This window comes from Falco cherrug, chromosome 4 (genome assembly GCF_023634085.1).
Source record: "Falco cherrug isolate bFalChe1 chromosome 4, bFalChe1.pri, whole genome shotgun sequence".
Classification (NCBI taxonomy): domain Eukaryota; kingdom Metazoa; phylum Chordata; class Aves; order Falconiformes; family Falconidae; genus Falco; species Falco cherrug.
Window position 1 is genome coordinate 11916438 of NC_073700.1, and position 14305 is coordinate 11930742.

Sequence of the window (14305 nt, forward strand, 5' to 3'; positions counted from 1 at the left end):
CTTGCTCTTGGCTTCGTGCTCCTGTCACCCTCTAACCACGAGCCCTTCTCCCTCATGGGGACAGAGTGGCGGCAGGGCAGGATGGCCCGGATCATACTGCAGGACGAAGATGTCACCACAAAGATTGACAATGACTGGAAGAGGCTAAACACCCTGGCCCACTACCAGGTAAGGCTGTCCATGGGGGAAAGCACTGAGCAGTCACCAGCTGCTTTGAGCTGGAGCATCTCTTCTCCCTCCTCAGCTTGGCCAGGGCCTGGGCTCAGCTCTCCAGACCATGCTGCTCATGCAGGGGCATGGCCAGGAGCTCTGCAGTCACTTTTGTGTCTGTGCCCCATGTTTATGGTCCTTCCGTTCAAGGAAGCACTAAATGGGGCATCTCTGGGACTCGTAGAGGCTGTTTCCTGCTCCAACCATACTTAACCATTTTCGTGCCAAGTTGTCTGGCGTGTTCCTGTTCTGACCCCTTTGCCCGAGCTTTCGCAGAGGTAGCTATGTAGGTCTCCTTTGCTGGGGATGGGCGTTCCTGGGGTGATGCGCAGCGTAGCTTCACCCCTGGGCTGGTTTCTCCCTGCTGTGGGGCTGTTCCTCCTGTGCCTCTCCAGTATCGCAGCCTGCTCATGCTATCTCTGCCTTCAGGTGACAGACGGCTCCTCAGTAGCCCTGGTGCCCAAGCAGAACTCTGCGTACAACATCTCCAACTCCTCCACCTTCACCAAGTCCCTCAGCAGATACGGTGAGCATTCAGGGGCATCCTCCGCTGTGCTGGCACGGGAGGCAGCACTGGGCTGGGCTTGCAGACCAAGGCACGGGGCGGGCGATTGTAACAGTGGCTCACGTGAACAAGGTCCTTCAAAACCCTGGCTGTCCTGTACCACTGTATTTGTTCTGGTGTTGGAGAGCAGATGCCCTCAGAGCCACCTCTCTTTGCAATGTCAGATACCAGGGAGAGACGTGTGTCAGATGGCTGCTGCTAAGGTGATCCCTCTTTTTATTCCCCTGAATTCTAATCAAAATAGGCACAGAGGCACTTTGCACTTAAATGAGCAAAGTTGAGGACTCCAGCAAACACGCTGGCAAGCATACTTCAGCCTTGGTTTGGAAGGGAACAGTGTGGTTAGCTCAGACTGACACAGGAGCCATCTGCAATCCCAGCACCTGTGCGCTGGGAGCAGGACAGGCTTCTGCAGAGTCCCTTCCACAGTGCTCCTGGCCCCTGTACGTCAGCCAGGCTTGCATGTCTTGCATGTAGCCTGGCAGACTGCGATGACAGTCCTAGCAGAGCTCCTGGTCCATGGTGGCTGCAGGGGCTGGATCCCAAAGCTCCTGTTTCACAGCCGTAACGTGCGGAGGGAAGGGGGACGATGGGGCTGGTGGCGAGGCGGAGGTGGGCAGGGTACGAGTGTCCCGCTCTGCTCGGTGCTTGCAGAGAGCATGCTGCGGACAGCCAGCAGCCCGGACAGCCTGCGCTCACGGACCCCCATGATCACCCCTGACCTGGAGAGTGGGACCAAGCTCTGGCACCTGGTAAAAAACCACGACCACATGGACCAGCGGGAGGGTGACCGGGGCAGCAAGATGGTCTCCGAAATCTACCTGACCCGCCTGTTAGCCACTAAGGTATGACCCAGGGCTGCAGAGCTGCTGCCTGGCTTTTTACATCTGAGTGGGAAGGGTAGTGATTTGGGTTGTCCAGAAGTGGTAAGCCCTGCTTTTTTATTAGCCTTCTGCTTCAGCGCAGGAGCAGCTACTCTCTTGGTCTCTTTCCTGAGCTTGAAGTGATGTTTTTGTGTGTTAAAACCCTCAGTGAGTATCCCTTGAGTGGATTTTCCTGTTTGCTTCTTGCACTCTTTGGCTTTTTTACTATTCCCTGTATCCTTGAGCAGCTGCTGGACTGCAAACCAGAGGTGCCCTGGGGCGGGCGCCTCATCCCCTTTGGTGTTTGGGATAAAGCTGCAAAATCAGTGATGTGAGAAGGGTAATTACCCGGGGCATTTGGCGTCACAGGCTGTTCCACTTTCCTCAGCACATGCTGCGTGTCTGAGATGTCCCCAGAGAGGAGCAGAGGGCTGTGCTGAAGGTGCTGGCTCAGGATTGCAGGGACTGGGCTCAGCCACCTCCTCTGTAACTTGGCTTCTTGCCTGGTGGAACCAGAGCTTGTTCAGTGATGTCTGTCATCGGATCTTGGGTACCTTAATGGGACCCAAAAAGGACTATGATATGGCATACATTCACTTGGGTTTTGCTCTGTATGGTGTTTTTATTTATATGCTTTTAGTGTGCCAGATCAAGCGGTGAAGGAGATACCACTGCAGTGTCTGTTCCCCAGTATAAACCACTGAGAACCAGTAGGGTTACACAGACTGTACTGTGCTTCTTTTCCAGGTGGTAGGAATAGAAGTGAAATTGGTTTAAGGGCCGACCTTTAGCTAAAGGCTTATCTCTCTGTTGGCGCTGAGCGGTGCTGAGCAGCCTTCTCTCCCTCTCCTCTTCAGGGCACCCTGCAGAAATTCGTGGATGACCTGTTTGAGACCATCTTCAGCACAGCACATCGTGGGAGCGCGCTGCCCCTTGCCATCAAATACATGTTTGATTTCCTGGATGAACAAGCTGATAAGCATCAGATCAATGATTACGATGTCAGGCACACCTGGAAGAGTAACTGGTAATGGAGAGGGGCACTGGGGTGGCGGGGGCTAACGATATCACAGCTTACGTTGCTTCCAACCCCTCCCACGGGGAGCAGAAATATGTCCCTGGAAGCGATCCAGGACAAGAGAGGCCCATATCTCTGTATTTCTGGTGTGGGTAAATCCCTTGCATGCCTTCCTGCAGCAGAAAATATCCCAGGAATGCGGTGCTCCCTCAGCCCTTCCCAGGCCCCACGCATCCCCCGATGGCTGCGGTGGCCGGGGGCTGGTTCCTCGCTTCCCAGCCCTCCTTGGGCAACCACCCCAGTCCTCATCCCCACTGTCCTAAAGGTGTTTCCATGCTCCTTCCCACCACCCAGCTGAGCATGCAGCCCCCCCTCAGCATTTTTCTTTTCTGCTGCCTCACTGATTTCATCTCTCTGATCTTGCCGTTACTAGAGACGGGTACGTACGCTCCCGTGTCTGGCATTTGTTAAATGGCAGCCAAATTGCTTTTGTGGAGTTCAGTAACTGTTGGCAATTAGCAGGGCAGGAAAAGAAACATTTTTAAATGGAGATGTGAGAGCACGGAAGTGCGTGGAACTGATTTATAACCCAGCTTTCTATATTAAAAGAAGGAGCGAAAGGCAAAGGAGGGGAAAAAAAAAAAAAACCGAAAAAAAAACCCTACTCCACAGGGGCTGGGCATGCAGGCTGCTGCATACTAATGCCTGTGCTTATCGCTGGGCGCTAATTCAATGTGTGGAGCTTCTTGAGGCCATTCCCTTCACGAATAAAATATGTACATGCACCCAGTATCCTCATTAGGAAAATCCTGGGGAATGAAGTGTGTTTTGTCTAAGATAAAAGCATTCACTGGGTGTGGTGCTGAGGGATGACAGAGCGGAGAGGCTTTCTGATGGGGGGAGTCCCTGAGATGCTCCTGGGAGAGGAGAGGGGCAGCACGATTGGGAAATGGAGCCAGGGAGGGTGGCATGTGTGTCGCATGCAGCAAACATCCAGTCGGAGACTGGCCAGGAGACCCGCTGCCTGTACAGCTGAGAGCTTTATTTCCAGCATCTGAGGCTGCCTAAATTCTCCTCTGGTGTTGAATGTGCTAATGAATCCCTTGAGGAGTCCAGTTAATTCCCTCCTCCGACCGTGGGAGATGTGTGAAATGCCGTGCTGTGCAATTCGAAGGGATTATTGATGCAAGAGAAGGGGACCCTGCCTGGTTTGGCCCATGGGCTCAGCAAGGGCTTTTCAATGAGCGGAATCTTGGAGAAACTGCAGATCTGTGCTGCCCTGGTTTGCCTTTGGAGGTGTTGGCGGTGCTGAGGAATTTCTCCACTGAGAGCTGTGGCCATGTGGGGCTGGGCGCAGGGCAATGGCCGTTTACCCCAGGACGTTTGCATTCCTGGGGTGCTGGGAAAAGCAGCCTGCCCAGTGCTGGGTCATGGGGAGCCCGTTCTCCGTGACTGGAGGTGCATGTGTGTTCCAGCTGCCCTGTAGGGCTTGGTTCAGGTGCTGACTCCTGTTTCCTTCATCCCCCCAGTCTACCTCTACGTTTTTGGGTGAATGTGATTAAGAACCCCCAGTTTGTGTTCGACATTCACAAGAACAGTATTACTGATGCCTGCCTATCCGTGGTGGCACAGACATTCATGGACTCCTGCTCAACTTCTGAGCACAAGCTAGGAAAAGACTCTCCCTCCAACAAACTACTGTATGCCAAGGACATCCCCAACTACAAGAGCTGGGTAGAAAGGTGAGTACACTTGGAAATACCTCCTGCTTCACCTGGAGGAATTAGAGTGGATGTACGTGGGTGTGGGGACTGGGGTCATTGGGAGGAATCCTTGGCAGCTCTCTGAAGAGGGACCGTACTAACACTTGCAGAAGGTAATCCTCTCGTTTGGGAGATGATGCTTTCTTGCGATTGTCTCCTGGAATGAGTTTGCAATGACTGTTTGACAGCCATTTATGACTTGCTTAAGGGGTGCTAAAAGCAACCTCCACTTTTAGGTTTTCTGATGTTTTCTGTTGTAAAAACTTGGTCTGTGCTAGGGAATTACTAACAGTTCCTTTGATTGCTTTTGGAGAGCAGCGAGAAGTCAGCCTTGGACTAGAGAAGTGCCTTTTTTGTACCACGACAACACGCGCAGGTTTTGCTGAAATGGTTGAAAATTAGCATTTCCCATCTCTCATCCATCAGTACATCTCGCCTGGGATCCTGGTGAGAGTACATGCTCTGAGGCAGTGCTCAGGCTGCTGTCGCTGTGCCGAGGAGCAGGGAGAGGAGCAGGTCCCCTGACTCCTTCCGACACCCTCCACCTTCACTGTTAGCTGAGGAGAGACATCCTTCTGTCCTGCTGAATTAATGCGGTGTTAAAGGTTCAGGTTTTGAATGCTACTGATTGCAAATTGATGCACTCAGGCATAATGCTGTGTTTAGCTTTATCCTTTTGGGAGAGAAACCTAGGAGATGTCCTCCAAAGCCCTCCAAATAGAGCTGCTGTTAAAATGTTGCTGTCTTGTGTAGTGGGACTTCATCAAGCTTAAGCAATCGCAGGTTTCAGGTTGCTGATGCAACTTTCCCCTTGTGCTGATACGTAGTGCTGTAGGTCATGCTCTTTTTGTGTTTCTTTTGTTTTAAACTGAGGACCTTTCCCTTTTTCAGCATCTAGACTGGTTACAGGGTGAACCAAATGAAAGGTGTCCAGGCAACAATAAAGGTCATATTCTCTCGTTTGCAAACATGGGACTTTGTAGCCTAAATCGTCTTTTGGATACTGACTTGTACACAGTTACTTTTGTCATGCCATTGGCATGCCTGGTGCTTTGCAGGCAGGTACAAAGACAAGCTTCTTCCCTCGAGGAAGGTAGGGCTTGGATCAGAAGAAAAGGTGCCCCTGAAACAGGATGGCTGAAATGAGTGATGAGCTGCATTGTAATAGGAGGAAGTTCTTGGCGGCGGGCTGGAGGGGGGCTTTGGAGTGGGGTCCCACAGGAACATCACAAACTTCATAAAGTGAATTTCTCTGACCTTGCCATCTCTATGACAAAAATATTCAGCTGTGCGTGTGTCTGGAAAAGAAAAGGTGTAAGACCATTCCAGACTTAAGCATTGGTCTAGGCATGCTGTGTCCCTGGGGAGGAGGTGGGACATCTCACCGCTGATGGATGTTCCTGCCACCACTTACCACCAGTACAGTCCCAGAAGCAGCTGAGCAGGGGCAGAGCTGCCCTGCGCAGGGTGTGACTGCGTCTCCTGCTGCTCCTCTGCTGCGGGGATTTACAGTGTAGTCAGCATTCCTGGCTTGTGGCACGGTGATTGTCACAAAGCTTTGCAGAGGCAAGATGGGAGCCTTGCGAGGGTGGCTGAGTGGGACGGCGTGTCCCACCGGGACAGGTCTGTCTGCCGCCGGGGTTCAGGCACCAGCTGAACAAAGGGCATCCTGCCAGTCTGAGGAGAAATAGCCTGGTGAAGGGCTTGGGAGGTGGGGAGCCTGGAGAAAACCCAAGGGGGCTGCAGCCAGGGTCACGGCTGGGGTAGGTGTCCTCTGGAAATGGTAGGTGTGACTGGGATCTTGGGCTGCACGAGCCACACGCCCTTGTCTTGAAAAGCGATGGTTTCCTGCCAGCCTTTGTGTCATAGTAAACCCCAAAATGTAAAAGTTCTGTATGTTACCTGGACATCCTACTGTGGTAGCCACAAAAGCTTTCTTCTTCAGCACATCTCCCTTGTACGTTCATCTCCAAGTCCCTCCCCACAGGGGTCTTCACCTGTGGGGTTAAAGGGTGGTGAGGGGGATCTCTGGGGGTTTTCATTGCTAACCAGAGCTGGCTGGAACTGAGAAGATTGGGTGTACTGTCCCTAATACTCCTCAGCACAGGTAGAAGTGGTGTCAGCTTTAGGAGATGTCACTCTGGGGGTGATCTCTTCAGCGGCATAGCAGATCTCCTGGTGCCTGGTTTAGTCAGAGGTCCTCACCACAGGCCACTGCTCTCTTGGCAGCATCTGGGAAATCTTTCGCATAATTTTCTGGCTGAGAATGAGCCTCCTTGTTAAAACAGCCCAAGTATTTTATCACTAGCTGAGTTCAGTGCGGTGGGATGGAGTGGATCCTCGTATTCATCTCCTCAAGTGGTCTTGCTGCCATCTGCTCCTAGCCAAGTGCTTCAGCCATGTTCCATCTCAGCGTTCAGCTGATGATGCTAATGATGCTAATCACTCTACCAGAAACTTCACCGACTGAGGAGTCATCAGCAGTAAAGCGAACCTGGGAGAGACTGGCACTTTGTATTTCCAGGTGGTGCGAGTGGCCAGGCCTCGTTTGCTGTGGGTAGGGTTTCTTTTTTAATAGAGGCTTGTGGACACCACCCTGATTTCCAAAAGGACCTCAGCCGCCAGTCCACTGGTGTGTCTGCTTGATGTAACCCTCCTGCTGTAATGGGATGCTGTGGCTTTGATCTTGATGGGGTTTGATGAATATCTCTTGGATATTCTGTTTTTCCACTATGATTCTGGACTATATAAGCTGTGTCTGAGTTTCCCTGTATTTGCTGAGCATATCAGCAAGGCAGCTGTTGGATAGGACTGCAAATCTTAAGGTGTCCTAGGAAATGTAAGGTAGTATCCTGCTGGTAGCAACCATCAGAGAAGTACAAGGAAGGCATGAAAGCATGAAGTCGTTTGACCCAGGCATGCCCTAGGACATCAGCTACTTCCTCTGCTGACCAGGATCCTTTGAGGTCACAGACATGTCTATAGAACCTCAGTTTTCACTGAAAATGAAAGCTCCTTGTAGATTTTTGGTGAGTAGTAACTTCTGAGCATGGCCAGCGGCAGTTGCAGGCTGTGTTGAATGCCTGTTGCTGAGGAAGATGTAACCACGCGGGATGTATTACTGCAAGGGCTGGATGTGAACTTGTCTTGTGTTCATGCATCAATTATTTAATTTTTATTATTTTTATATATAATTTATATATATATATAAAATAAATATGAAGGGCTATCGTTGGTCTTAGTGACACAGTGACATTAGGAGAACCGTGGCAAAGCCTTACGTGTTGCTGCAGGCATGGAGAATTCTGCTGGATGCAGTCTGGTGGCAGAACGTGCCGGTGGGATGGGAAAGGGGAAAATGTGTGGTTTAGGAGAGGGTGGGAAATCCCTCAGAGCAGTGGCTCCCGGCTTCCCAGCAGGCTGGGCTGGGCTCGGCACCACTCCATTGGGAATGTGTTCCTAATGGTGCTGACTGCTCCATGGAGTGCTCAGAGACCTCTTGATGAGCAGCATTGTTACAATGGGTGGTTGCGGTATGTCACCACTTGGAGGCAAGATGCTCTTCGCCTTGCCTCTCCAGTGGCTGTTCTCAGGTGAGTGTCACAGCAGAGATCCATCCCTCTCTGACAGTTCCTAATTCTGATCCACTCTTCTGCCTTGCAGATATTATGCAGATATAGCTAAAATGCCAGCAATCAGTGACCAGGACATGAGCGCATACTTGGCGGAGCAGTCACGGTTACACCTCAGCCAGTTCAACAGTATGAGCGCGCTGCACGAGATCTACTCCTACATCACCAAGTACAAGGATGAGGTAAGACGTGGAGATAGGTGGTCAAGCCTGGGCTGCGAGCTGCATCCCCTTGCCTGCATTTCTGCAGCCCTCCGCTTTTCCCTAGGGAAAAACAAGCTGTGAAATGTGGGAGAGCAACATGGTCTGTGTCTATGCTTGGGCTGGCAGGGAAGGAAAGGTCTGGGAGGCGTGGAGCCAGGTGCTGGCGTAGGCAGGGCTGCATTCCCCGTATTTTCTGCAGTGAGTAACGTAGGAAACACCTATTTTTCTACACATTTTGCACATGAGCTCCATGGGGCTGCAGAGTTCATGGTGTTATCTCCATGTGCCTCCCCTATCGGCCACCACCGACGTGGTGCTGTGGTGGTACCAACCATGTGATTAGGCAGCGTCTGGCTCTGTTCCCCGGGGATGCCAGAGGATGTGGTGACCTCTTCAGTGCTTGCTTTGTGAGCATCAGTAAGGATGGTTAGAAACCCCTCTGCTGTAATTTATACAAATTAACTTCGTAAAGCACTGCTCAAATCCACACCCTGCATCTTTTTATTAAAGCAATAAAATACGTAACTACAGTAAAATATGGATCTATACATATAATATGATAGTATAGGTTTTATTGTACCAATAAAGGGAATTGACGACTGCGTTTGAACAGTGACAGAGTGCCAGAACGTCTCCTTGCTTGGAGACGGCCGGGAGAGCCAGCCTCTTGCCATGCAGGGGAGGGATCAGGTCCCTGTCACACGCTGCGGCATTCCTGAGAGGCATGTCCCAGCACCCCTGAGGTGTGAAGTTAGGGAGTCCATGGGTGGGTCGTAGCAGACCTGGCCCCTGGGTCAGCACTGGGACACTGGTGGCCGAAATTCTTGTGGAGCTAGGTGCTTTGCAGGAGTGAGGAGGAGGAGGTGGGGGGGCTGGCTGCCCTGTTGCCTGGGAGCAAACCCTGTGCTTGGGAAGGTGCCGCATGGTGGTCACCGTGTAGCTGGTGGCCGTGTACCACACAGCTGGTGGCTGTGCTGGTGAGACCTGTGTGCCGCTCCCCAGATGACTTGGTATGGCACATTCAGGAGACCGCCATAGTTCTGTGTGATGACTTGGCCATGGAGGGTTTTGGGGATTTTACGGTTTGTACAACAGCTCTGTGACTACCATGAGAGTGGGAGAAGAGTGGTCTGGAGGATCTTGATCTGTTGTGGGGCAGCCGTCATCCCTCAGCCATCATCAAGTGCTCACTTCCTCCAGGCTAAAAGTTCCCCAGGCCTTAAATACATCCTCCAAGTCCTGGGCAAGAGCAGGGAGGGGACCATGTGGCATTAATGAGCTGCTCTTTAGGAGCTCAGGTCCTCTTCATGCCCGCTAACGGCAGCCTGACATCTGTTGAGTGCCTTGCTGTCGCCCGCTCTCCGACCATCACAAGTGTGTTCACAGCTCTCAGGAACTTCTTTTATTATTTGTAATGGGATTAATAAATCACAGCTGTTCCCTTTGTTTGTTTTCATTCATTAGGCACAATTATATGCAGCCCGATTGCACCCTCTTTGATGCAAAATGGGAGAGAATAATTTTTCCTGTTGTTCAGTGCAATAATATGCTGTCATTGGCTGTGAATGAAAATCATAATTAATTTTCATTTGGGTACTTGCATCTTGGTAATCAATGGTCCTGGCTCCTTACAGCAGGTGACAAACCTAGGTCTCTCTCTACGCGCAGCACAGGTTTCGTTTGACTCCATTATTTCTGTAAGACTGAGATAAAAGAGTAGCAAATAAATGCAGGGGCAGGTTGTGTATCTTTTGACACCTCAGCATCCCAGGATACACAGCTGTCTTCTCAGGAGAGGCAGAGGCAGTGGGCAGGGGGGAAATAAGCTCCTCTTCCACTTCTTGGAAGAATCTCATTTGGTTCTGGCTCAGCCACCTTTCAGGCACGTGGCGTTTTGATTTCTGTGTGTTATTACAGTTATTTTGTTCTGTGGGTAGTGTGACAGCCGACAGTGGCTGTGGAGATGGATGGCGGGGGAGTGTCCCTGGTAGCAGGTTTGTGGCAGAATCTATGAGCTCTCGCCAGTTCAGCTGCAGCTCAGGGTCGTTGCTGCCAGGGGAGGTAAATCAGATGTGCTCAGCTCTAGCTGGCAAATTTTCCCCTCCTTGGGAGCTGACGCCAGCGTCAAGATGCAGCTTTCCGCTTTCCTTTGGGAAGAGATTCTCCATTGGGCATCTCCTACTGCCCCAGCAGACAGAGACCAGCAGCCAGGTCCTGTCCCAAAAAGCCTGGCGGAGAGCCAGAGCCTGTCGGTGGCCAGAGACTGCTGCATGGCAGCGTGGTGGATGCTGCACAGCACGCCCTGCACGCCGCTCCACAGCCCGCCGGCACTGCAGCAGCTCTTAATCAAAGGGAGCTGATTCCCCATTAAGAAGTTACCTGTAGGGCTCCTGATGGACTTTGCCTGCTTCCTAGTAAGTCTATTAATTATACAACAGTTTGTTTCCAATTATGTGGCCAATGAAATGGTTAATCAAGTCCCCTTTGACGGATGCCTTGATATTTAATTGCAAAAAATTTGCTCTCTCAACTAGCTCACCCGAGGAGATGAGATTTCTGTCAGGTTTGTTTTTTTAAATCAGCTTTTCTGCTCTGCCGGCATGATGTTAGTGAGACAAGACTCCAGGCTGCTGGGAGGGCAACTGCCCCTTCGTTCTACACTTCATTACTTACCCCCTTCTCCCCACTCTGAACCTCGTCCTCCACCCTCCTGCTGCTGCTAGTCCTTCCCCCGCCCTGGGGGCATGGTTGCATCCAGCCCAGGGGAGGGGACCGTCCCTCCACCCTGCAATCTGTCATCAAGGTCAGGAGCTTGTTTAGAGGAATGAGATTCCAAGGGAGGAAACTCATCCTCGGATGTCTGTGGGTGCACCCTTACACAGGACTGAGGGCTCCCCGCAAGGTGGGCTTTGCTGGTCCATGCATTTGGTGTCTCCCTCCATCACCCCACAGCCCCCCAGTCGTCCACCTTGGGGAGAGGTGAGTGGGATTTTACCACAGGTGGCAGCTGAAGCCTTGTGGATTTGGTCTTTTTCTGCTCATGGAACCAGTTCATAGCTCGATCGTGGTCTCTGAAATGCTGTCCCTCCTTCCCTAGGATGTTGCGGGTTGGTTGGAGTCACAGGTGTGGTGGGAAGGTCTCATCTTGGTGTTGGGGTTTAGCTCCGTTGTTTGATGGTTGTTCATTTTCTGGTTTCCCCACATGGCTTCTTGTTAGTATCAAGCAGGTCCCTGGTGTTACTGCAGCCCCTTGGGGGTCTAGGGAGGCTCGGTCTGGTCCGTGGGGTGGGGTGGCGGCACTCAGAGTGGTGTCCTCCACCTCACGCCTCCTCTGACCCTTTCCTGGCCGCATTAGGGACTGGAACGAACGTGCGCCGCTTCCCACGGAGCTACATCCCCACACCTTGGTGCCATCAATGAGCGTGGCCGTGGGCATGTGGGAGCCGCTGTGGGCAGGAGGGCATCTCCTCACCCTCTCTCTCACCCTCCCCTCTCTCCCCCAGATTCTAGCTGCACTGGAGAAGGACGAGCAGGCCCGGAGGCAGCGGCTGAGGAGTAAGCTGGAGCAGGCGATCGACACAATGGCCTTAAGCAGCTGAGAAGGCGGCAGCGCGGTGCCAGCATCCCGGGCGGCGGAGGTGGCAGGAGGGGGGCCGGCCAGCAGCAGCCACGGGCAGCAGAAGACTTTGGGGCTGGGGCCGGCCGGACCCGCGGGAGCCGCCGCGCCTCCACACGCTTCCCACGAAAGAACAAGGAAACCTCGCGCTTTAGCGGAAAAAATCCCAAATCCCGATGACAGCAGCGACATCGATACAAGCCCCTGACCCACACACAACCCCCCAGTCCAAGCGGGACGCAGCAGGGACCTTGCAGAGAGGCGATGCTGGGCGGAGGAGAAGGGGGTCGACTGCCCCACGGACCCACGGAGCATCCCTTGCCCGGGCAGAGCCCTGAGCCCACAAGGAAGGAGGGTCGGGACCGCGGGGCTTTCTAGGACGGCGTTTGGATGTTGTTGTTACTTTGGTGGAGGGAGGGTGGGTGGGCTCCTATTTTTACTGTACTTGACTTGCTCTCCACCCCTTCCCCTCAGCTGTCCACCCCCTCTCCTTCTCCTCTCTTTTTCTGTCTCTTCCCCCTTCTCTCTCTCTCTCTCTGGCCTTCTGCCACTTAGTGTTAACTGCTATATTTGCACAATTTACACAAGACAAACAAAATTTTTAATTTAAAGAAAAAAAATTATAACAAAAAATGGAAGGGGAAAAAAAAGATTCTAAATTTTTGCAACAAACTAACAAAAACGATTTTAAAAAATAAGCTAAAGGACTGATGCTGGGGAGATTTGGGGGTGGGGGCAGTAGGGTTGGGCAGGAAAGGGAGAAATCCCTGAGCTTTGATATTTCTAAAATACGTCCTGTGCCATGTTTTATTTGAATGTTGTTTAGTGCAAAAAAAAAAAAAAGTAAAAAGAAAAAAAGAAAAAAAAATGGGAGTTTCGTTAGCTGAATAGATGCTGTTATTTAAATGCTGCTGGAGTGGTTCTGGAGGTCATGATCAGAGAGGCAGGGAGATCCCAAGGTTGGTTTTTCTTTTCCTGGGGGATCACTGAGGGGTGGTCGGTGTTTTGTTGAGCTCATCCTCGTTTTCCCGGTCCGGTGGCCGCAGGAAGGTTTGGGCAGCGCTGCCTGCCCCTGCCCGTCCTGGGATGATGGGAGGCAGAGGATGGCTGCGGGGGCTTGGGGACATTTGGGATGGTTCATGGAGAGGTAGCCTGGTTTTTTGGCAGATCCCCTGGTGCTGGAGCAGCCTTAACAAAGCCCTTTTATGTGTTGGTTGTTTTTTTTTTTTTGTTTCCTCGATCATCTTTTTGTGCTGATGCACAGGAAGGGACCAGATCCCCAGGGAAAGGGGAGGCAGCTCCCCCGTGTCTCCTGACCGGGATCCCCTCCAGCAAACCCCGCGGGGGGACCAGCCTGTGGAGGGAGGGACTGGGATGCTCGGCTGCTGTGGGGCTGTTGCATGCTCCTCCACCCGGGAAGCCCAAACGTGTGCAGGACTTTCCACCCAAGACTGACTTGTCTTTCTCTGCCTTTTCCTTCTTTCTCCCACTTTCTCTCCTTGCTGTCACCCTGTCTCCCCTCTGCCGCCTCCGCCCTGCTCGGGGGGTCGTTGGAAACCCGAGGTCTCTCCCTCGGCAGCCCCCTTCGAAATGTCAGATCCTCACGGGTTTGTGCTTTCCAGAGATGAAAAGGTGCCGAATGCTGCCCTGAATGGCAGCAGGTGACCAAAAACTTCCCCCAAAAAAGAGCAAACCCCTTTCCTTTTCCGTACTGATTGCTCCCGTCGCTGCCTGGGCCACAGCAGACGGGGCCAGACTCTGCCAGGAGCGGGTGGCTGTCGAAATCCAAGTGGAAAGAAGCCCAGCTGATTTCTGTCCGTTCCCTTAAATCGCAAGTTAAGGGGGGGAGAGGGAGAAATAATGAAGTTTTTAATTAAAAAAAAATAATAAAAGTGTGTATATATATATATGTGGTTACAATCTAATTCTCGTGCCCCAGTGGGGTGCTGTATAGTTAACTGAAGGAGAATTGAACCAATATAAATATGAAATGAATTTACACAGCCAGTTAAAACAAAACAAACAACAACTAGAAAAAAGAAAAGAAGATACCAAATGGTCTGGAAGAAATTTCCAAGCCTTTCTCACCATGCAGAACAATCGTTTGAAGCCTGCACATCTCTCATTATGTTGTAATTTTGTTTGGTTTTGTTTTGTTTTAATAAGGAGGGAAAGGAGAAGATGCTGATTAAAAAAACCCAACAACAACAACAAAAAACCCAACCACAACAGCAAAACTATGTTTGAAAAAGAAGTAATAATTGTTTCCCAAACCTACGAACCCTGAGCTGTCGCTGGATTTCTGAGAGCTGTGGGCTGTTGCATGACTGTGCTAGATTTTAGTCTGAGTTGATCTTTTTAAGAAACAGAAGAAAAAAACCCCCATAAAACAAAAAAAAAAAAACCTGCAAGTGTTGAATATTAGAGGTTTGTTT

At 51.5% G+C, this 14305-nt stretch overlaps 1 protein-coding gene across 1 annotated transcript in view; it reads left to right on the forward strand.

The window, feature by feature from the left end:
• PLXNA1 (plexin A1) overlaps positions 1-13775 on the forward strand; it is a 121453-nt gene extending 107678 nt beyond the window's left edge. The window contains exons 26-32 of the mRNA XM_055708731.1: positions 65-168; positions 640-736; positions 1430-1620; positions 2496-2665; positions 4186-4398; positions 8083-8233; positions 11758-13775. Of these exons, the coding sequence (XP_055564706.1) occupies positions 65-168; positions 640-736; positions 1430-1620; positions 2496-2665; positions 4186-4398; positions 8083-8233; positions 11758-11853 (1022 nt within the window). The 3' untranslated portion in view covers positions 11854-13775. The remainder of the gene's footprint in view (positions 1-64; positions 169-639; positions 737-1429; positions 1621-2495; positions 2666-4185; positions 4399-8082; positions 8234-11757) is intronic.
• Positions 13776-14305: the final 530 nt, after the last annotated feature.